The sequence below is a fragment of the Fistularia commersonii genome, chromosome 8 (assembly GCF_037954325.1).
Source record: "Fistularia commersonii isolate RoL2024-O1a breed Wild chromosome 8, RoL_Fcom_v1.0, whole genome shotgun sequence".
NCBI classification, from domain to species: Eukaryota; Metazoa; Chordata; class Actinopteri; order Syngnathiformes; family Fistulariidae; genus Fistularia; species Fistularia commersonii.
Genome location: NC_141291.1, coordinates 6,986,649 through 7,011,232, shown reverse-complemented (window position 1 = coordinate 7,011,232; position 24,584 = coordinate 6,986,649). Strand labels below are relative to the sequence as shown.

At 48.0% G+C, this 24,584-nt stretch overlaps 1 protein-coding gene across 1 annotated transcript in view; it reads right to left on the bottom strand.

Annotated features, from left to right (window-relative positions):
* The window catches only part of gpr158a (G protein-coupled receptor 158a), a 56,961-nt gene that overhangs the window by 17,036 nt on the left and 15,341 nt on the right, over positions 1 to 24,584 (bottom strand). Inside the window, exons 3-5 of the mRNA XM_086150834.1 lie at positions 14,138 to 14,240; positions 10,496 to 10,716; positions 5,957 to 6,025 (exon numbers count right to left, since the gene is read on the bottom strand). Of these exons, the coding sequence (XP_086006960.1) occupies positions 5,957 to 6,025; positions 10,496 to 10,716; positions 14,138 to 14,240 (393 nt within the window). The remainder of the gene's footprint in view (positions 1 to 5,956; positions 6,026 to 10,495; positions 10,717 to 14,137; positions 14,241 to 24,584) is intronic.

Sequence of the window (24,584 nt, the reverse complement as noted above, 5' to 3'; positions counted from 1 at the left end):
ACAAGAAACGCGATCTGATAATAAAAGTGTTCATTTCCGACGTAATCCTGTCTGTTGGAGAAGCTAACTTACTGTGTGTGAATGAGAGGATGGAGAGTTGTATGTCTCTATATGTGGGCCTGTGAGCCAATGGAGACAAAAGGGAGAAGAATTCTCCGTTCACATGTTTAAAGGCCACAACTTTCTTGGAAGCTAGATGTGGCACTATCACGGGCAGCAGCCTGCTAGGTTCACCTTTTCCTGTATAGTCTCAACTTTCATTGCTTTTGGCATCTTGGACTTTTACTTAAAGTGGTAACTACAACTATTTATAGTAGAGCAATGTGGTGTCCTGCGTTCTATCTCATATTTTTAGAGACGAGCCCGGGCTCCGTTGTTTACACCGGGGAAGAACGTACAGGACTCCAACACAACGGTGTGACTGGCGACAGACACAAAATCCCCAAAGAGCTGAAGAGGAAATATCGGGGCTGCAGAGCCAGGAGGAGACAATGGCTAAGGAAGAGGAGATACCGCCGGTATCTTCCCTCCATCATATTGGGAAACGTAAGATCACCAGCGAATAAGATGGAGGAGTTAGCAACACTCACAACGAGCAAGAGGGTGTTTCGTGAGAGCTCGGTCATGTCTCTTACGGAGACGTGGCTGTGCAACAACATCGTGGATTCAACCGTTGGTGCGAGGAGAACAGAGTTGTAACAACAGCGGCATGAAAAAGGGAGACGGAGTCGCTGTTTACATTAACAACAAGAGGTGCAAACCTGGACACATTATGGTGAAAGACACGTGTGGTGCCCGGACATCGAACTGCTAGCGGTAAGTCTCCATCTATATTATTTGCCCTGAGTGTTTTCCCAGGCCTTTATTATTGTTGTTCACATTCCTTCCATGGCAGATGTGTCGGGAGCTACCGACTCCCGACTCTGCACCCCAATGCCTCTGTAGCGATCACTGGGGATTTCACCACTTAAAACAACCCTTCCAACTTTCAAACAATTTGTAGTCTGTAAGACAAGAGAGGATAAAGCCCTGGGTCTGCTGTATGCTAACGTCAAAGAAGCATACAACTCCATTGCTCTCCTCTCCTCTCCGGGCAGGTCAGAGCACCACCTGGTCCACCTGAAGCCTCTCTATATTCCTGCAATCCGGCGGCAACCCGTGACCGCCAGATTGGTACGAAGGTGGTCGCAGGAGGCCCTACAGGGCTGCTTTGAGGTGACGGACGGAGAAGTTTTCTTCGATGCACATGGAGAGGACGGAGACAAACTTACAGATTGCATAACTGACTACATAACTTCGGCGCAGATAGTGTAAACCTCACAAAAAACATACGATGCTTCCTCAACAATAAACCATGGGTGACAAAGGGCATATAGGCAACACTGAACAGGAAAAAGGTGGCGTTCAGGAAAGGTGACAAAGAGGAATTGAAGAGGGTGCAAACTGAACTGAGGGAAAAGTTGCAGTGGGTGAGGAATCATACAGGAGGTTGAAGAGCAAACTCCAACAAGACAACATGCAGGAGGTGTGGATTGATCCGAGAACCATCACTGGCCCAAAAAAAAAAAAGAGTAGCCAGGGGATGGATGGAGACCTACAGGAGGCCAATGAGTTAAACATGTTCTTAAACAGGTTTGATGATAGGGCATCTTGACTTGTCCAGCGCTTTTAACGCCATTCGACCGGACATGCGGGTGGATGCACCGCTAGCTTCTACCTCACAGTATATGAGGCTGCAGAAGATCGTGTCTGACATGTTCATGAACAGCACGGGGGCACCACAGGGGACGGTCCTGGCTCCCTTCCTGTTCACACTCTACACCTCTGACTTCAGCTTCTGCTCACAGTCCTGCCACCTTCACAACTTCTCAGATAACTCTGCCATCGTGGGCTGAAGGCCAGGAGGCGTACAGGAGAGTGGCGGACAGGTTTGTGGAGCGCTCTGGACTAAACCAACTTCAACTCAATGTAACAAAGACGAAGGAGTTGGTGGTGGACTTTAGGAAACTGAGGACATGTCCAAACCCGATTTCCATTAATGGGACGGATGTGGACATTGTACCTGAGCGTCCATATAGACAATAAACTGGACGGCACTAAAAACACAGATGCCATACACAATAAAGGTAAGAGCCGCCTGTCCTTCCTCAGGAGACTCGGGTCTTTCAACATCTGCAGAGCCGTACCGCAGATGTTTGATCACACGGCGGTGTCCAGCGTCATCTTTTACACTGTAATGTGCTGGGACAGCTGGCTGAAGGCGGCCGACGCTAACGGACTTAATAAGCTCATCAAGAAGGCCGGCTACGTCCAGGGAGTTGAACTGGACTCGTGAAGTGGAGGTGCCTGAGAGGAGGATGCTGGAAAAGCTGCTCTGTATCAGGAACAACGCCTCTCACCCCTTGCATGCTGAACTGAAGTCCTACCAGAGCACTTTCAGGCATAAACTGAGACCACCGAGGAGCACCGGAGAACACCACAGAGGGGCTTTCTTACCCGTGGCCGTCAAACTATAGAACCCCAGACAAGAAGGAAACCTGACAACACTAAAATAGATATCATGTTCGAATGAATGTATGCAATGCTGCAGCCATCCGGCAAAAGAGTTGCCTTCGGGATAAATAAAGTTCTATTCTATTCTATTCTATTCTATATGATCCAAAATGGAACTGTAAACTCTGTGCTTCCCATTTTTGGATGATTTGCTCAACAACCACGGCAATGAAAAGCGGGTTTGGGAGGTATTTCGGCGCTGACGTTTGACCTCGTTTGAAGCGGGCGTACCTGTTGACATACGTAGCCCGGGCATGAATGGGCAATAAGAGTAGATTTGCAAATGCGGCGATGAAAGATAAGAACATGTTGAATTAACACCTCTTATGACATTTCCGCAGGACTGTGAAGCCATCAAAGAGTCCTTTGCCGAGGAATACCCAGGTGGCAGCGGCACTGATTCACTGCGACGTGTGAACGTATTACTGGCCGGACAATACCCTTGGTGGGTATCTAGGGAGGGGGCACGACTGAAAATAGCAATGCAAGCTCTTTCTCCGCCTGGTCGGCCCTTCTGCTTGCGGCAAGGAGGTCCCTGGTTGGATTCCAACCTTTCTACACGGAGACTACATGTTCTACCCAACGTGTGATTGAGAGGGTGAATGCCGTATTGGTTCAGGGTGAACCTGCCTCTTATCCAATGCCGTCCGGTAGCCGCGGCGCTGATTCTCTGCGACGCGAAGATATTACCAGCCCGACGTTACCCTCGGTGGATATCCGAATCGGGGGAAAAAAAAAAAGAAACTAATAATAGCGAGCTGGAGCTGGCGATGCAAACCGGGTCCGGCTCCTCAGAGCAGCGGCAATCAGAAGCTATACGGAGGCAAGCGCGGGGCTGGCGGGCTAATCCAGGGATCACACGCTGAATCACAAATACATATTTGCTCTCACATTCCCACCGCCAGACGGAAATAGCCACCTCTGCCACTGCCGTAATTTTGCCTCCCTCCTTCTGCACTCTCTGGTACTCCTTCATTTCCAGGCGGGGGGGCTGGAAATTATTGGATGTGACACACTCGGTTGGAGAAAAAAAAAAAGAAAAAAAAAGACATTGCAATGCTGCACAAAAGCGGAATGCCATGAGAGCGGGATGAAATGTGTCTCCTCCTCCCTAATAACAGTGGAATTATTTAAAATAGAAGCAGCGACGGCGGAATATTTCTGAATCTATATTTAGATTTGTGAGTGCGGCGTCTCGGCTCGCGCAGAATTGGCAGGAGAGACGAGTCAACGCCTCGGGCTGCAGATCGGTCTGGAGCTCCGAGCGGATCCACGCGCAAAGACGCTACGTTCACGAGACGAGACGGAGGGATATTTCGCCCGGCCCGGTCGCCACGGTGACCGCTGCTGCACAGAATTACTGAATAACATTATTGCGCAAAGGTATTTTAGCATCACTGGCTATGACGTTTTACAAGCGTATGGAATGGCGTATTTTTAGCGGCGCCGTTGCATCAAGCAAAAGACAAGAACATCATCCACTCCGCAATGACCTTTCACCCCTTCCCGTTTCACACGTTTTTAATTTCGGGACCGTATCCTCATCTAGTCGCATCGATTAGGCAACTCGAAATCGGCCGGCTGCAATGCGAGGCGTGGCTCCAGGAACAAATCCCCAAATTAGCCAAGAGGGGAGGATAAGGCGGCGGATTCGTGCGAATGATGGATTCTTGCGTGTTGAGAAGACATCAGTCAGGTGTGAAGACCGCGATGAGATGCAGGAGCTCGGAGGTTGTCAGATAACTTCAAGCTCCATGGACGTGAACGAATGAATGTGAAGTTGAAGATGACAGATTTGGAAATGATATGCTTCGATTCTTCCATCCAGCCATCCATCCATTTTCGATTCTTTTATCTGCTCCAGGGGTCACCACAGCCAATCATCTGCCTCCATCTAAATCCTCCTCTCTGGTTTTGCTCCAGACTTCCTGCCCGGCAGCTCCAACCTCAGCATCCTTCTACCGCGATCTCCACCATCCCCCCTCCGTCCAAAACCTTCTTTGATGGACTCCTTCCTGATCCTCTCAATCTTCCTCCCTCCCAAAAGAAGAACCTCGACACCTTCATCCGCTGCCTCCGGCTCTGAACCAAACACTATGGCCGCTCGAATACCAGGATCTCACAGATGAGGTGTTCATATGTAGCTGGGCCACCTCGGACGCAGACCCTGGACGGACATGCGGTCAGAAGAAGCATCGATCCCGAGGAGTAAAGTTTTACTTCTCATTGATTATTTACTCGAGCAAACTACATCCACTTCCTGAGCCACCATGGTGACCTTTCACCACCCACTCTTCTCCCCTCTGGACAGGAGCTCCAGATGGACTTTAGACCTTCTGCTGAGTTATACATAACCAGTCTGTCAAGTTGTTTGCGAGATTTATTTATATTTTTATCTGATAAGGCAGCCCGGCAGAGCAACACGTAAATACAACAAATCCTTCTAAAGCTCTCGTATAAATTCAATGGGATAGTGAGCCAACTGGGCTAAAATGAACCCTTTGATGCCCCTATTTTAAACAAGGGGAGGTTTCTGGATTTCCTCACGCAGTCCAAGAACGTGCAGGACGTTCATTGGAGACCCTGAATGTGAACGAGAATGAACGGGTGATTGGCTGTGGGTCTCTATACGTGGCGCTGGGATTGGCCGATCCCAATGAGTGAAGATCTATCGAACTCCGAAGTAAACATGTCTGTGGAGGTTCTCATTCTTGTGGAAATCTTCATGTCACGGCAACAGGACTTGAATTTCTTCACTTGAAGACGTTTCGGCCCGTCATCCGAGAGGCTTCTTCAGTTGCGAAGCCTCTTCAGCCTGTGAGATGACGGGTGAAACGTCTTCGAGTGGTGCAGCTCCGAAGTCCAGCTCCGAAGCAAAGCAAACCCTGCTGGGTTAATCACTGAGCTGTTCCAGGTCAGCGTAAACTATGTTCGTTTTAAATAAGTGAATAATAACGGGACCGTCAGCCAGGAGGAAGACCGGCTCTTCTCTGGTCGTGATGAATCTGAACGCCGTTTGTTTTGGGTGAAGGTGAACGGTCGCGGTCCACATGGGGCGGAACGAGTGGCCGCTCAGCAGATGGCGGCGCAGAGAGGCTGCCGGTTCATTGGTCCGCGGGAGGGCGGCGACCAGCCCCGGGCCAAAGCTCCTCGGCCTGCAAAAGCCTCCTCATCGCATCTCCACGCAGGTGTCCGGGAGAAACCGGCGTGATTTATGAGCCGAGTTCTGCCCGACAGGGCGAATCATGCCTCCTCCGCGGGTGCGAGTTCTCGGAGCCAACGCATGGAAGCCAACTTCTACTTGGGGAGGAGGGGGTTATCGGCAAACACATCGCGGGATAAGCGAATGAACGGCCCTGAACCTGCGTGAACCTGCGTGTGGTGGCGAGAATGTCGCACTTACCGGGAAATAGAGCAGCAGAGCTCCGCACATGATGGCCTCCAGCAGGACCAGGCCAGACGCTCGGATGCTCTGCAGAAACAACAACAAGGCAGTCAATACGCTTCTAATACATGCTCGAAAAACTCCGCGGTGGATCCTCTGGCCTCACGGCGGAGCTGATCACCTGTCTGGATACGACATGTGATTTCGTGACATATGAATCAACAGGACAGAAACGGCATCTTCGTCTCCAAAAATGAATACATGAAATGAGATTGGGCCGTCGTAATGTTCGCTGTGTAAACACAGGGCTAATTGGGGACGAGTGTGTGAGAAGCTGAATAGTTGTCTGTCGACCCTCTCAGTCATCCAGGTCATGCATTGTGTAATTTCTATGCACGGGCCAACTATGTGAACAATATGAAAATTGCAATTTAAAAATGTCAATTTTTTGGCATTTTATTTCAATTTTAAAATCATTAATAATAACATAAATGTACCGACCGAAATTATTTTGGAAAAAAAATAAAAAAGGAAAAAATACGTTTCTAAATTCAATATTGATTGAAAATACTTGTTCAAATATTCAAAGAAAATAGTTTAGCGGGCCGGATAAAAAAGATACAGCACCACCAGAACCAGCCCCTGGTAACTTCCACATGATCAGTCCATGGGATCCAACAGGTTTCTAGGGTCTAGGTCAGGGGTGGGCAATTATTTTGGCTGGCGGGCCACATTTCTTATTTAATTTTCATGCGCGGGCCAACTAGGTATCCAGTAATTTGAACAAAATGAAAATTGCAATTTGAATAATTTGGAATTTTATTTCAACTTTAATGTGCCGACATGATTTTCTATGTAATCATCCATAAAAAATTAAACAAAAGGAAAAATATGGAGTTTCGAAATTTTATATCGATCGAAAATACTTATTAAGATATTTATACAAAATTGTTTGGCGGGCCGGATAAAAAGAAAAACGGGACGGATGTTGCCCTGGGGACGTAAAATGCCCGGGTCTGGTCTTGGTCATGGTGGCGTGTTATGTGAACAGAAGAGTTGACGGGCAGAAACTAGTTCTAAGGGGGTTGTTATGCTAACGGGTATTGTACGTCGAGACAAAAAAAAACAACTTTTGTGGGATTACCTGGATTGGAATATGAAAAAGTAAAGCCAGACAAAGGAGTGGGACTTGTTGGATCACATGGACTGAGGCTCATGTGGAAGTTACATAACATAACATAACATAACATAACATAACATAACATAACATAACATAACATAACATAACATAACATGGCAAGCCACTATAACCTAGACCAGGGATGGGCAAACCACGGCCCGCGGGCCACATCCGGCCCGTTGGTCCTTTTAACCTGGCCTGCCAACGATTGGCACAGAATTCCTATTTGACGTGAATGAGTGAATGATCAGATCAATGAATGTCGGAGCTCAAACGGGAGATTATTTCAGTTTTAGAGCGGCTTCATAACACTTGAGAATTTTCCTGAGCTGAATGACACAGATTGGCTCTGTGATTTAGCCTTTTCTGTGGACATACTGACACATATGAATGGGCTGGATGTGAAGCTACGAGGGAAAAAACGGTTTGTGTGTCAAATGCGAGCAAACGTCGGAGCCTTCAAAACCAAGCTGTTATTTTTATATGTAACGTGTATTATACGTATCTTGCGCTGACCCGGCCGTCTGCCAAATTTTAAAAGTCAAAGCGGCCCCTGAGCCAAAAAGTTTGCCCACCCCTGACCTAGACCCACCAGAACCCTGGCAGTTATATTCGGAAACTCCCTCCAGGTCATTAGAATCGAAGAAGCCTCTGGGCTGAAGGCTGAAACGTCTTGAAGTGAAGAAATTCAAGTCCGGTTGCCACGACAAGAAGGATGAATGTTTTTAAGCATCTATATAACGTATGAACGCAGCCTCGACAGCGAGTTTAGCGGTATAAATAAATACCAAATGGATCGACATCATGTTATAAAGCTTATCTGGCACAGAACTGGTGATGTGATCCTTTATAATATAATTTCAACAAATACTGTTCCCCTGACATGCTCTCTGCAGGCAGTAGCTGCCGTTCTAGGATGAATGTGCAGACCCTCCTCGGCTGTTCACGAGGCGCCGTTTGCGCTCTTGGTTTTTGGCGTTCTCCCCTGGGTAACGGAGGATATTTGGCCGAGCGGCGTCGAAAGGCAGAGAAACTCAGCCTCACGCAGAGCGTCATCCATCTGAGCCGCGAAGATGTTCTCCGCTTTGAGGCGTTTTGTCGGAGCCGTGAGTCGAGCCTCGCTGACAGAACCCATCCCGCTTCTTCTATCGTTATTAATGAGTGAGTCAGAGGCACGGCTCTGTTCGCAGCCGTGCACGTCCACGTGCGTGACTTCGCAAGACGAAGCGGGAGGTTTCACATCGCGAGCTTCCCTTTCCTTTGCCGAGGGTTTCCCCTTCAGATCGTTCGAGAAAAAATAATAAAGAGAAACAACGGGAGTCTCCACGCCGGTTCTTCCAGGTTACTTTCACCGTCAGAAAACAAGCAGGAGCTTCTCTGGAGACCCTTCATCGTCCAGATGTGTGAACAAGAGCACTGTTTCCCAACCTTTTTTGAGCCACGGCGCATATTTTACATTTGAAAAATCACACGGCACACCACCAAATAAATACGTCAAAAACATTATTTAACGAATTAGAATGAAACCGTAGTCTCAATTTACTTAGTGTGAAAACTAATATATCTAATATCTGTAGATTCATCAAGTTGCAATGCAAATTTCCCACTGATGTGCAACTTTTCCAGAACACTTTTTTGCAATGTCCGACGACACGTCATCAATATGTCTGGAAATGGTATTATTTGAGAAAACTCTGGCTATTTCTTTATCAACGCCAGAGCCGAGCATTTCTTCTTCAATGATTTTTCCGGCAGGTAGTATTAATGTTTCGCTACGATGTGTGGCTGTTTGGATTTAGAGATGAGTTCACCAACTTTGTAGCAAGCTTTCACTGCTTTCTCACACATCTTGGTAGTTTTGCTGCCTGTTTGTTTACGCAAATACTTTTTATTTTAAAAATGTATCACGCAAAGCGTCACTAATCACTCTGATACACAGATGCACGGGTTAATTCACTACCCGTTGCCATCGAATGGGCACGCTGCCCACATAGACATAGGAAGACACATTATTTACGACGGATAAATAATTTTCGGACCAATCAGGTGAAAGTGGGCATTTTTCCACGGCACACCTACTGATCTCTCACGGCACACTAATGTGCCGCGGCACAGTGGTTGGGAAACACTGAACAAAAGGTTAAATAGTTGTATATCTTCACGAGCGTCCCCGTGACGGACCCAGGCGGAACCCCGCTTCTCGGCCAGAAGAAATAGCAAAAAAAAAAAAAAAATCCCATCGCGAAGAAATGAACCTGAGATGAGATGGAGTGAGACGATTGGCCGTAAAGGATTGACCGCATGTCCTTTCCTTCATCACGATAATGACCTTGAAGGATTAATCTTCCAAGGAGCATCTAATATGCAGAACGCTCCTTCTCTTTTTCCTTTCTCTCCGGTTTAATCACCGGAGCTGTTCGGTGACACCGCCAGTCCCGCCGAGGAGGCCGACATCAAACCCCTCGGCGGTCATCGTCCGTCTGCACCACCTGAGCCCTTTGGATGCTGTGAGGTTCGTACTGTGCTCACCTTTGAGGTTTTGCATCAAACATAGCACAAATGAAAAGGTCATTATTTGTGTGTATAGTTGTGTGAGATCTTCTGCTTGTAAATCATTTTAACATCATTTTATCATCTCGTCTTGTCTGATCTAATCCTATTTTATCCGGTTTTATTTTATCGCATCTCGTCTCATCTAATTCTCATCTCACGTCATCCAATCCTATCTTATCTAATCCTATTTCATCCAGTCTCACCTTTTCCCATCTAATCTAATCCCATCATGTAATCTCATCTCGTTTTATCTACTCTTATTGATGTAATACAAATGCTTATCTTTAAAACTGCATTACTGTGATACATATTTGTACCTCACCTTTAGCTGCGCATTTCTGTGATTTTAATATTATGGGTCAATTATGAGCAACCTTAACTTTTGTCTTGTATAACCTAATCCTGTCTTATCTAAGCTTATCTCAAGTCTTATCTAATTGACACTATCCTATCCGTAGATCTTACATTTTTGAAAAAAAATCCACAGCTGATTTCACATTTTCACTTCGAATGAGCGACAAATCCTTGAGCGGGGAGAAAATAATACGAACCGATCATTAAAAAAAAAAAAGAACAGGTCATTTCAAAACTGTCATACACCAAAAACACCAAGCATTGGCAGTAAGCGGAAGCCGCTAGCGTGCGGAGCCACTCCGCGGCCGGCCCACACACACACACACACACACACACCGCGGGCCAATACGTTATTTCCCAGAACGTCCAGTTCGCTCTCCTGAGAACATACATAGTTTGTTTCACACCATCGGCTGACCTTCAAACCGCACCCGATGTTCCTAAATGTGCACGCGTGTGAAAACGCCCACCTTATTCCTGCGAAAGTGGTAGATGAGCACCATGCTGACGAACACCATCAGCATGCAGAGGCACTGGAAGGAGAGCACGGCCAGGCGGAGGCCGCCGTCCTCCTGGGCCACGCAGGGGGCGTCGTCCTTGCAGTAAGCGCATCCCTGCTGGCACGGCAGGCAGTCGGCGGAGGAGCCCTCGTCCGGGTCGGGGACGCCGTCGACCGCCTTCTCCTTGGACCCTGTCGGCAACAGCGCGGACGGGTTAGGAAGAAAAATCGAGTCCGGCCGAGTACCACTTTGTGTCGCGGCATCCGTCAAAAACACCCGTCAGCGATCCGTCTATCAAATTAATCTGCAGTGAAACCTCCTGAAAGGTGAGTTATTCCATTCTTGGATCCGGCGGGGGGGGAAGAAACCGAAAGAAGCGCGACAGAGCAGAGGCGGCGGAGGGAGAAGGCCGCCTGCATTGGGCTGTCTGAGGTTTCCAACTTGCGTATGCTCCTGTATTTCCTCCTCTGTGTGATGACACGGCTGTAATTTGGTGCCGGTACGAATAAAATCTAACATTGCATTTAGAGGTTGTGAAAAACCATCAAACTTTGTATTTATTTCATGTATTTACACGTCCACAACGTGAACAGAGCCAGATTAGTAGCACTTGTGCTAATCTCACCAACATAATAATATATTAATTCCACTTTAAGCAGCTTAAGCTACTAAACGCGGCAATATGCTAACCTCCCTGCTATTGTTGTGCTGCTCGGCGTCTGAAATCCGGCATTTCTGCAATGACGATAAAAAAAAAAGACAGAACAGATCATCCGTTCATCCATCTCAAGGTTGTTCGGTTCAGCTTCGATCCGGACCTTCAGGTGACTCCACCTGAACCTCAGCCCGGGTGGACCAACGGGTTTCTTCTGTTTTACACATCAGGAAGTTTCAAGATAGGACAAGACTTAAAGGGACAATTATTTGATGCCTTTAAATGTCGGACAGGTTGTTGGAACTTCCACAGAAGAAGCACTCCGCTGTTGGAGAAGACGACGCCGATGCCCGTATGGCTGGATGGATAACAGATCGGGCTCATAAGGAGCTTCTGCGGGAGAAGAATCGTCGCAGGGATTCGGCGGGATTTCGCCTTTTTAAAGAAACCGACCTATTTTTCATTTTTCCAAAGCTCTGACTCTGCAAACCGACGATCCCCTTCAAAAAGGACTCCTTGCAGTCGTAGCGATGAGTCACATTCTCGCCGCTCGTACAGCCGCACGGCATCCGGAGAAGGCACGAGTTCACTTGCAGAGCGGCGCCCCTCTGCAGAGGGGTTGAGTGTGTCCCGTTGTGGATTTACAAGCTTGTTATTGGTCACACTGCGGCGTGGCGCTTCGCTAACTTAGCACATATTCTCCTCCACGGTGCAAACATGCACCAACACACTCAGTACAAACGTGCGCGATTCTGTGCAGCAGAAAAAGAACCAGAAATAGATATAATTTAAAACGCACATTTCTGATCTTCATCGGCGAGGGCGCTCGGCATCCCAGACAGGGCAGCGGCGCAGCTGCTTTATCGCCGCGGACGCAAAATAAAGACACGGGTATGACGTTGGTGAATTATAACGGCGAGACACCATTACGACCCGCGTGAAAACAAATGACCGGGCTGCTCCTCCGAGCCGTCTGGCACGATAAACCCGGACTTATTCTTTGGACGGCGTTGCTTGGATAACCTGCGGCGAGGATTCCATTAACCCGAGAGGCAAATCAGACCTTCATGTAGATTTAAAACGCGGACAATTAGCGACGGGCTTCTTGTTTCGTCAGCCAATTAACGGGGCAGATTTCAGGAGGAGATAATGTACGTCTGAGCCCGTCGGGCAGATTAACCGACAGCACACATTCGACCGGCACCTGAAAACGCTTGAATGTGTTCGGTGTGTGCAAAGGAGCAGAAAACAGGTGTTTTCACATTTATTCATTCATTCATTGAGTATCTATGCGGCTGCTGGAGCCTATCCCAGCTGCAGGGTTCACCCTAAACCAGTTGGACGCATGCAATCATTCACCCTCTCATTGAAATAAGAGACGTACGACCCGAGGTCGGAGTGTCCTTGGGCAAAACGCGGAACCTCCAGCTTCTCTAGATGAGCCGCTCGGCCTGCGTCACTGTGTGAATGTAAACCGCGGGGTCACGAAACCCTTTATATCTGCGTACACCATTGAGTTTGTAAGATTTTTAACTTATCGATCTCTGTTCGTTAAATATTTTATCCGACTGAATTCTTTTTGCGTTTCCCATGTTTCCTTTTTTGCTCCAGCGATGCTTCGGACAGAGCGGGGATAGCGGATCATTAGCTAGAATCCATTCGGATCCATTTCCTTCCGTTTGTGTCGAGTGTTTTGAACGCTAGCTTTAAATTTATATCCAGGATCTTTCATTTCATCCCGACATCCTTTTTGAAAACGAACCCCGATCACAATCCCAAATCACAAACAGCCGCAATACACGACATTTGTCATGGCGTCTGTCTGTCCGGAGGCTCCTTCTGAAAAACGTCCCGATGCTCTGAAGGGTTAACGGCATCACGCGTTCGTTTGGAGTGAACCTTCGGAGAAACCTCCCCAAGGCGCTGGACCAGTATGAATTCCTGCTTTGCTTATTGACCTCGAACCAATTTTATGTCGTACACTGCGCTCAAAAATCTGTCAAAATATTTTAGTGCGACTTTGGTAAGCGACAAAGCCAAACCGCTTGATTGATCGTCGGACCGTTCCCACCTGACACAGGGACGTCGTATTAAAGTCGGTCCTTGGTTGAATATACGTCGCAACATCAAAAAACGTTGGATGCTTAAAATACAACGCTGTTCCACCTTCACACTAACTTCAGGTGTCCGCTATCGCTGGCAACAATAAACCAATGAGTACGCAGTGCGTTTGCATCCGCTACTTTTTGCAATACCAGTACGTACTGTGCTTCAACACAATTTTACTGCACATTTATGTGTATGAGGATCCCCGAAAACGGCACCTGTTTAGAGACATGATTATGATACATTACGCATTGATGTTGCACCTTACAACACAGTGCACCGCAGTGTATGAAAATAGACCCGTTCATTGCGCCTTATAATGAGGTGCGCCTTATAGTGCGCAAAATATGGTAAACCAACACAGAGATTCGGTCCTACTCCCTGCAGCGCAAAGGGAGGTGGTGGACGTCACGACCAAGACAGACGTATGAGGTCTCTTGTCACCAGAAGAAGCTGGAGAGCTGGTTTTAGAATTGAGTCAACATGAGTCTACATGAGTCTACATTGAGTCTACAATGTTGGGATTCTTCTTCTTCTTCTTCTTCTTCTTCTTCTTCTTCTTCTTCTTCTTCTTCTTCTTCTTCTTCTTCTTCTTCTTCTTCTTCGGCCACAGCCAAACCTCCCTCTCATCCTCTCCTCTCACACCCACTGACCTCCTCCCATCCATCCATAAACCTCCTCTCTGGTCTTCCTCTAGACGTCCTGCCTGGCAACTCCAACCTCAGCATCCTCCTCCCCAGATCTTCACTGTGTCGAGGGTTAGACGGAGGGAGCTGATTGGCTGCGGCGACCCCTGGATGGAGGAGAAGGAGCTGCAAAGAGGAACGAGCTGACGTTTGTAACAGACTTACTTGAAAAGCCGTTGACGGCAATCCTGCTGGGGTGGTAGAATCCCTTCTTGCAGTGACACTTGTACTTGTCCAAGACAAACCCGTGACCGTGGATTGGCAGACACTGCGAACAGAACAAGGACACACACACACAAAATATGTAGTTATAGATGCTTAATTCCACATTCTCTTGTCAATAAGGTCAGCAGCCCTCCTTTGGGAATCCAACCAGGGACCGTCTTGCTAACCTCTGCACCACTGCGCCGCCATATTGTGTATCAATTCAAAAAAATATGTCAAAATTGAAGTGTCTGAACTGTCTCCTGGGATGGACCAGTGTGGAATAACTCGGCCATCGCCATATTAGATTAGCGATGCGTCTTCCCACTCGACGGAGGTCCGATAGGAAGCAGATGAAGGTCGGAGGGCGTCCTCAGCAGGCGGCGTGTGCGGCTTGCCAACTTACAAGATATCATTAATATCTAAATTAGGAACAGCCTTAATCTGCGTGATTAACAGGCAACCGTTAATTCCATTTCCCGTGGGAATGAGAATCATCTTCAGCGGCCTGAACGTCGGCGGGTCACAGCAAGAGCTCTCCCTCGTCACTCTCTCTCTCTCCCCAAACTAAAAAAAATTCTTAAGTCTTATTGTCACAGCAGAGACGATAATGACGAAGTACCCGAGAAAAGCAGGGGATCCTCGTCGACGAGGTTTTTGCGACCGTGAGATCCAGATCCAGAGACGTGGCCGGCGGCGGCATCTAAATGAAGCGCCGGTTGCCGTGATGCTCTTCGCAGCTGATTGGACACCACCGCCTTAAGAGGCAGCTATTTCTGACTTACACTGGAGGACCCTAGTGGGGTCTGAATGGGAGCGCGGGCCCTCAGTCAAAGCTCCAGGCCGGGGGGCTCATTGTGACAAAGTAATTACCAGGTTACTATTCAGCGAACAATTTTCTCAAACAAATTCCACTGAAGGCCAAATCATTTAGAGTGGCACTAAACCGAGCTGACGGATGCTTGTTTTGGAGGTGGCGACGCTGAGAAGGGGTGCATTGATCCAGGCGGTTTCCAGGAATGAGTCAGATTGGAATTATCTCAGGTATTAGTCTAACCCTCGGGTCTTAACAGGACAGAAGGGGCTAAGAGTTGCGATAACAAAATTGCCTTTTTTTTGTGCTAAGCTTCTTCACGTACATGTGTTGTTATAATTATTGTTGACAAGAATTAGCGTGTGACATGACAAAAACAATTCATCCGTTCATTTTTTTTTCTACACTGCTTCTCCTTCATTTAGGGTCGCTGGTGTGCTGAAGCCTATCCCAGCTGCCACTGGGCAAGGGTTGGGGTTCAGCCTGGACCAGACCATCTCATGGCCACATTTTTGGAGACACTTTCGCCCTCATTCTCAGGTCATATACACACCGGTCACAAGCCAATCACAGGGCTGTATATAGACACGTTCGACCATTCAGTCTCTTTCACGCCTGCACAGACTTGTATGCTTTTGGACTGAGGTTGGAAGGCGGAGAACCTGCGGGTAACCAGTGCAGGCACAGGGAGAACATGCAAGCTCCACATAGAAGAGCCCCGGTTGCCTTCGGCATTGGAACCGGAGGCCTCGCCGCCGGGTGACAGGGCAGCACCACCGAGCCACGCCAGAGTTTCTTATAATACACTTGAAAAGGACAGACTGTCCCTAAAGTACCTTCTGTCATAAGTATTTGTGTTTGCAGCTTTGTTCCTGCACGCAATCCTGTGTGCAGTGATGTGCAGCTCCTGAAACCAGCCTCCCGAACACCGTGAGAGATTGGGTTTGCACCGATGCTTTAGGGTTTTAGAAGAAGAAAACCCTTTCTTTGGTTACATTCGGTTCTACAAGCAGGACATCACTGAATTTTGACATTGAAAAATGTGCAAAATAACTAAACAACTAAACAAATGGATGATTCGACAGATAAACACTCCAAATATGGAGGAGCTTAGAAACGTGAACACCGGTGCAACACAAATCCAACAACCATCTCCAGAGGGCAGGTGGAGCCTCTTGCCGCACCCTCCATTAAAACAAACGACAGGAAAGAGCTGGAGAAGGGGGGGCGGGGGGTGCAAGTAACCCAAGCTAGCTGGATGATTGATGCAGGGGTGCGGTGGGGGGGGGGGGGGGGGCGGATGGGGTTGGTGGGGGTGCTGAAGGGGGAAGCAGCCGTTCAGCCACCCGCCGTTCATCATGTCATGTCGGCTACGAGGGCCTCGCAGGATGTATTCCGATCATGGGCCATCAAATACAGCTTTGAAGGCCCCAACTATTGCCCAACTCCCCTCTCTGAGAAGGTGCCTTTCCAGGAGAACCTTCAAAACATCTAATCCTACGGTTCCATCCATCCTTTGCTGGGATTTATGGGAAGGAAAACCAAAGTAGATTTTAATACTTTGTATTCCAATGTACTCATGTTCTCTCCATATCTGTGGGGGGATGCTTTCGTGTTCTCCGTGTTTAGTCCAAAAACATGCGAGAGGTTCATTGAAGACCCTACATTGTCCAGATGTGTGAATGAGAGGGTGAACGGTTGGATGTCTCTACAAGTCGCCCTGAGGCCCTGATGCTACATTTCAAGGCTAAAAGGTAATCTAGATAGCACTTTCCCGTGCCAAAATAATAACATCAGCCTTTCCATTTATTTGTATGTAGTCTCAATAGGCTCCGCCCCCTCCGCGCAGTCCCCGCCCTCCTCCCCCACGATGGATCGCTGTAACTCCGTTCTTTTTCGGCCTCCCAAACGAATCTGTCCGTTCGACCGTTTTTCAGTTGTTGCGGTAAAGATTCTCCGCTTGTCTATTCTTAAATGTTTTATTTCAGATCACAGATCATTGGTCGGTTTCTGAGGGACAGGAAATCAGCTAACGTCACGGTTCAGGTGAACCACAGCATTTATAAAGACATGGTTTCATTTACATTAATTAGGAAATGTAAGTTTTTGTAACTTTACTAAATAAATCAGTGTATATACAAAAACAAGCACAAACGCCTACAGAGCCGCACATTTTCCATTTGAGACAATGAATTCTCCATTGCTTTTCGAACGGCGCGCACACAGACGTTGACCTACTTTGAGATGCACGGCATATGTTGGTAATTATGTCTGATGATGTTTTGTTGATCAGGAGAAAGCATGTTATTCCTTCATTAATAAGCTGAAGGCATCAACTGATCTGCCAGAAAAATCAGATCACATTAACCGATAATTAATTCGTTCTGAGGGGCGGCACGGTGGCGCGGCGGTTAGCGCCTCTGCTCTGTTTTTAGCACCAATTCCAAATTCTACTTGAAACCTGCATGGGGAAGGTTCATTGGAGATGAATGAGAGGGTGAACGAACGGTTGCGCGTCTCGATGTGGTTTTTCAATGAAGGAATTGATCATTTTAGGTCTATAATGAGAGAGTGAGTGGTTGTATGTCTCTATATGTGGTCCTGTGATTGGTCCAGGTGGAACTCTATCGCCCAATGACAGCTAAAATAGGCACCAGCATGTTTATGTAGCATTAACAATGACTAATATTGTAGCATTTTAGTCAGGGAAAACACCCGGTTGATGGTAAAATGTCAGTTTAATAAGCAATAGCTGTTGTTGGCCACTAAAGACTCAATACAACTAACTGTTCCTGCTTAATTCCAGGTAAAAAACACCAGAATTCCCAACAACCCCAAAATGAAACAGAAAACAAGCATCAACATAAACCCCAACATTTGTGACTTGCTACAATATATAGAGGTTGTTTAGTCTCCGTTGACTGAGCGGGACACTCCTTCTGAGCGAAAGGTTAGCGGTCCGATCGCCGGACCAACCATATACTCGGATGTTTTTTGGAAAGCCTCTACCAGGGTCCCATCAGACCTGTGAGATCATAAGCTTCTGATTCCATGACTGAAACCGGAGACGGTTCAAGATGCCGTCGGTTCCCCACCGGGCCAACACTGTCTTAAAAGGTACTGATCAAACAATATAAATAATGATCCATTGATCTGCGTACGTTTCAAGATCAATACATCCACAAACAGCTCAGGCCGACGTGAGGAGAATCCAGAGGCCCCTCCTTGACAAGGACATGATCTCCTCAGCATCCAATCATGTCATTCCATCCGTCAAGGTAGAATTATACAGCCTTATGAGCTGCTGCTAACTACTGTATCTCCATACAAAACTCTGGAGACAGACAGACAGACCATAATATGCTGAATTACAACATCACGCATGATCGGGGATAAAAAACGGAAGAATCTTGTCGGTCAGCGAGAAGAGTGTGTTCCGTGTGTCGGTCAGCACCAGGTTTCCCCCTCGAGCCGCCGCTCACCGGTGTTTACATCCCAGCTGTGGCTGCTGTCAATCACGCACACTCCGACATGCTAATCGCCATGGTGATGTATGTGTCCGCGAGCGAGGGTCTTTTTATGGGCGAGCGTCATGCTGTCAGAGCAGCGACTGAGCAGGCCTCGGCGCTCGGAAATAGACAACACGCAGACACGTACACACACACACACACACACACACACACACACTCAGCCCTCTGGCTCTTGCGTGGTATCTTAAATCACGGCAGACTGCGACATGCCTCGCCGACATTTCCAATTCCAACTCCTGAATATGACGCGGTATGATTTGAGAAGAAAACAAAAGCAATCAAACGAAGTATAATGAACTCCAGGGCTGAAGAGTTGAGCTACATCCTTCATTCATTCATTCATTCATTCATTCGCTGATCAATCAGCTAGCCCGCCAGATGGTGTGTGTGTGTGTGTGCATGTGTGTGAAATACATGCCCGCTGCTAAACCAGTGTGCTTGAGATGGACTCAGATTCAAAATAAGCTTCTTGAGGCCACGTCATCGGATTCAGGAATCCATCCTGAGGGACGGCACACGCTAGATGTTCTGCAGATCAAACATGGTCTGAAATGGTTTTGGGCATTTGAAGGGTCGCTTAGAGATGTACAACTACTCAGGAATGGGTCAGACCAGTGGTCCACAAACTTCGACCCCCCAGATACGGCCCGCCTCCACATTTTGCCCGGCCCCTGAACAATACCAGAGATGCATTATCATTTTTTTTAATCATTCTGGCCATGTAAACATGACTTGTACATACATGGAATAGAACATAACAATCTTTTCCACCCTTCTGCAGTCTGTGCCTTATCTGAAACCCCTCCCTTAAAAAAAAAAAAAAATCCTAGACACACCCCTGTTAAATAACACGGAATAATGGCGAAAAGATTAGGTAAGAGAAAAATAGATTCAGAATGCAGGGAATTTAACTTGCAGCGGACAAACAATTATGTTTTTGTTCAATTCAAAGAAAAATGCTGTTTGTCTCATCTGTCAAGAGATGAGACAAAGACATTATTCATTAATAATGCTATTATTTATTTTCTGATTTTTTTTTTTCCTGTCAAGATCCCGGAAAGGGTTAATATTTGGTTATGTGTGGCTTTCTGCAAAACAATAAATGTTTATGTTTAGACATCTCTGTGATCGTCACACTTTTCGTCACAAACTGAGACGGGAAAAGTTATTTGGCCCTCGCAGGAAAAAGTTTGGGGAGCCTTGGGTTGGACTAAGATGGTTGGGCCACGGATGGCGGAGATCTGGCTGGAAGGATGCTGAGGTCGGAGCCGCCGGGCAGGAGGTCCGGAGGAAAACCGAGAAGAGGGTTCAGACGGAGGCGGGTGATTGGCTGTGGAGAAACCCTGAGGGGGGGAAGCCCCGCCTTTGCGCGTCTAAAGATTCCGCCTCTATATTTTCTACAACTACAGCCACGAATCTTCCCCGCGTGGATCCTCATCAACAAGCACAAGTTCTCTCCATCTCCAACGTGGCAGTTCACCTCCGTGACCTCTCTGCGAGAAGAAGCGAGGAACGAATCCGACGCCGGAAGTCACGGTAATTGATGCGGAGGCCAGGCGTGCTCCACCTGACCAGGAGCCCGGGAACCCGCTCGGCAATTAGGAGCTGCCGAACAATCTCTATCCGCTTGAAACGGGCGCAGGGTCCGGCGTAGAGCCTAATCAACCGCTAATGGGCCTCTGTAGATGTTTGTAATGATCCTTCAGAGTGCAACGTAAACCCAGAGGAAAGCTTATCATCCAATAATTACAGATGGAACGATAGAATGCTCAAAAAGGAGTGCGGACGGCCAGCGCTCGGCTGGGAGGCAATTTATTCCCGACACGACGCGCCGCGGGGGCGGCGGACGCAAACCGGGTTTGCGCGGCGGATGGTGAAATTCCAACTCCAGACAAGGGAAGCGGGGAAATGAGAAGATAAGCCCCGGTTTGTTTTGAGGGGAACATGCGTTCCACATGACGCATGGACCGGTGACGCCATATTTGTTTTCCTGAAGTACAGAGGAGCTTCAGGACATCTGTGCAGAATCAGCTGGCCAGGTTCATACAAGCTGTTTTGGGCCACCACTTCATTAAAGTAGACTGAGAAATGAAATGTGCATGGATGAAGGAAGAAGGTCCCTGGTTGGATTCCCACAGAGGGCCTTCCCGTCTACATGTTCTCCACGTGTCCAACTGCAGGATGAACAGTGTATTTAATGAATGAATGAGTGAATGAATGAATTGCTTATTTCCTGTCACATCCTATGGTAATTTCCCTGTGACGTGTGACAGCACTGCAGCAGCATCTGTGTTTAACTGTCTGCTCAAAGAGGGAGTGAAATAGTCAAGAGACTTTTGACGTCAGCGAAGAAGCTGCAGGCCAGTTTTGTGCCCAGGTTTTTTTTTTTTTGTTTGTTTTTTTTTTTTTGAGCTGTCAGGCAGCGAGCGGCGCTGTTCTCGGGCCAGACCTCGATTCCTGTGCACGACTCCGAGACAAAACGCGCAAAGCACCCGGAATCCCTGCGCAGCGGTCGTCGGCCGAGCCTCGGCGCTCAGAGGGACGGCTCCACAGCCGGCCCGGGCTCTAAACGAGGTCAACTAGCGGCAGCGGGCCGGGGCAGCGCCGCTACCACGGCGGCGCCTCGCTCTGGGTGAGGTCCAAAAAACCAGAGCCTCAAACACCAGCCAGATAAACAGTCCCAGAAGCCTGGAGGGAGCTCAGCATTTGCAATCAGGCTGGGACAAGTAAACACATGCAGCTTCCACATACACACACACACACACACACGCGCACGCGCTAGTGGATCACTGGTCGAGTGATCGCCATTGTGAAAACGTGCATATTCGCACCGTGCACGAACGCCGCCGCAACTCGCGACAAGCAGCCCTGCAAATGGAGCGGCTGCAGGACGACGACAAAAATGATTATGTCTGTATTTATAGAGCACTTTTCAAAATCTAATTTACCCGCTGCGTCCCGAGGCGAGCTGAACAAACAAAACCGGCAGGAGGAAAACACACACACACACACACACACACACACACACACATACACAGCGTTTTGAGGGCTAAATACAAATAAGAATAATTCAATGGTAGAAAAAAAAAGCGTTTAATAAGGCGGTTAAAAAGAAAATTTAGATTTAAGTTGTGACAGCCTGGGAAGAGGGTGCGTTTACGAGAACTAAACCTTCATCCCGATCTTCTACTTTTCCGATAAAGCACAGTCAAACTACCGTCCTCGGTCTGGTGAATCCTGATCTGCAGCTTCTCAAGGCCAAAATGAAGAGGCACCGCTCCCAACTTCAGGACCTCTGGTTATTTTACACTATAAATATAACAAGCTAGCCACTTTCTTCCAGGATGGACCGCGGTGGAGACCAGTGTGAGACATGCAGCTTCAGTTCAAAACTCCAAAAAAAAAAACGCAAAGAGGAAGACGCGGAAGAGGAGGTGGACACCACAGAGTTGGAAGCTGCCACGGCGCTCATGGAATAACAACCATGAACCATCAGATGGTTGAAATGTTTATATCTTCTCCTAACACTGCTTAGCCAGGTGAAGAACCCCATTAGCCGTTTGCTAATACCACACATATGGGCAAAAAGGTACGAGCCCTGGAAACCTAGCAGGCTTTCAAACCTTTCTCACTGCCTCCACCCATTTTGTCCCAAGAAAACATCTGACCAGTGACCATGATGGTTTTTAGGAGAAGTACCTGATAATGGTCATGAGTGGTTATGAGTTCCACCAATCACCAAGCACCAATGAGTCTATATGGAACCTTAAGAAGACTCTGCCTCTGAGTGGGAGCTGAGGTTCGTGGTTCCTGGTTTCTCGGTTGTCCCGATGCCCAAATCGACAGCCCTGTTTCCAAAAAGGTTCTGGGAGCTGCAGAAGGTTTTGTGGAAGGAGTCCAAATCCATATTTCTTGACGATACATACAATTAAAGCTGTTTATTAAAAACACGCTTCTACATGGGCACGCAGCCAGGCATGCTGGCCGTCACGTCATACCGGCGGAGCTCATCCGAAAGCCTCGTCCGAATCAGACCTGCATTGTGAGCGAGCGGCGGCCGGGATCTTTCTTCTGGCGTGAATGCGGTTGCTGTTGTTCCGTCTCTTTTGTTGTCTATTTTGGTCCTTCGCAGCCGTGAGACTGCACTCATTTCCCAGCCAATCTCACGGGTCCCTAGATAAATGTTACCTCTCCATTCCACTCATCCAATCCTCCGTGGACGGAGTGTTTGTTTTCTGCATGGGTTTTCTGCGCTCAGCCCGGGTGAAGCCGGCGTCACGCGGCAGCTCGGGAGCGGGGGGAGCATACAAGTCTTCAAAGCGTTTCCATGTAAATTCTGATTTCCAGCATTAGCCACAGAGGCCAATTAGCGGCGCGGAGGTTAAGTAGCTGCCAGGGGGCAAGAGCTAGAACCAGAAGTGCCCTTTGATCGGTCGTCCCCCCGCATTACGGATGGTATCCTTCAACGTTGATGTTTTCATCGCCAGCAGCCCCGAGGAGACGCGGGTCCATCTATCGGCGGAAGGCATCTGATGCTGCCAGCGGTGACCGGCTTCTACGGCGTCTCGGAAAAACAAAAATATAAATATTACTTGCTATTACGATGGAATAACACCTGCAAGCATTCAATTCTGTATCGTCTGCTTTATTAACCCTTTTTAGAACTTTGGGTGATATTTATAGATCCGGTCCACCAATCACAAGGTCCGAATCTATCCATGCTTTGAATAGAATGGCTTGCAGATGACACATCTGTCAGTCCTGCATGAATCAACTGAAATCCAGTGATGCTGGGCTGACTAATGTCGATCGTCGGGTCTTTATCTCGTTCAACAACGCAAATTATAAATAATAATGGCATTCCTGATTATTTGGGTAATCATGAAAATATGGATTTAATGTCCGCATCACTTGATGCCCCCTCAGTGTAAAGTTTGAGATGATTAAGGGGACAAAGGAGCTGCAGCAAGACCTAGCAGATGCATGGGTTCCTTTAAGAACAACAAAAAAAAAAGGATTCACATTTGCTTTTCTCTTTCCAGCACACAAACACACACACACACACACACACACACACACACACACACACACACACACACACACACACACACGCCATCCCATGCATCTGCAGAGCTGCAGAGGGATCCACCTCTCCACTCCAGAGATTCACTGCGTTTATTGTAAATCCGGTGGATGCACAGCGGTGTCTATCTCCGCTCAGCTCCCAAGCTGAAATGGCAGCTTTGGCGAGACGGTGATGGACATTTAGCAGCCACACACTCGTGAAGGTGCTCCGGTGGACGATGAGGACAAGGCGCGGGGTTCACGCGGACCCTTCGGCCTCGTTTTCTTCCGTGTCAACAAACAGCTGTTGCAGGTCGCTCTAAAGAATCCCTGCCCCTCTCAGAGCTGCAGGAGTACAACACGTATCCGACGATTCACGACAGGGCACGAAGACCAGCGGGCTATCGCTGCCTCGGGGACAGCTTGGACAGCTGATGTCCCGTATCCACGTCGGGATTGGTTGCGCTTACAGAGCGGCTCCTCGCCCGGGACACCAGGAGGGATGAGACGTACCCATATGTGGCCCATGAGGGGTAATTATAGCCTTCAGAGCACAGGAAGCTCACAAACTGCTCAGGTCTGATATGGAGTACGACCTGCGGTAGTTCTTGGAGCTGAATATTCCACCGTAGCGACAATCAGAAGCAATCACACATTAGATCGGCTTCGATGTGACGGGTCACGGGGGAGCAGAGGTCAGCTCCGCCCCCTCACAGCTTGCAGATCCCTGGTTGGATTCCCACAGGGGACCTTTCTGTGTGGAGTCTCCACGTTCTCCCCATGGGGGTTCTCCGGGTTCCTCCCACAGTCCAAAAACATGCAGGAGGTTCAGCGGAGACCGAACATGGTCCAGACATGTGAATGAGAGGGTGAACGCTTGGATTTTATGTCTATAATTGTCCGCGGGGAAATTTCAACTACTAGTGCAAGAGGTGTCAGAAAACAAACCAAAAAAAAACAGTGTAAACAATATATCTAAACAGGTAGGACTTGTTTAAGA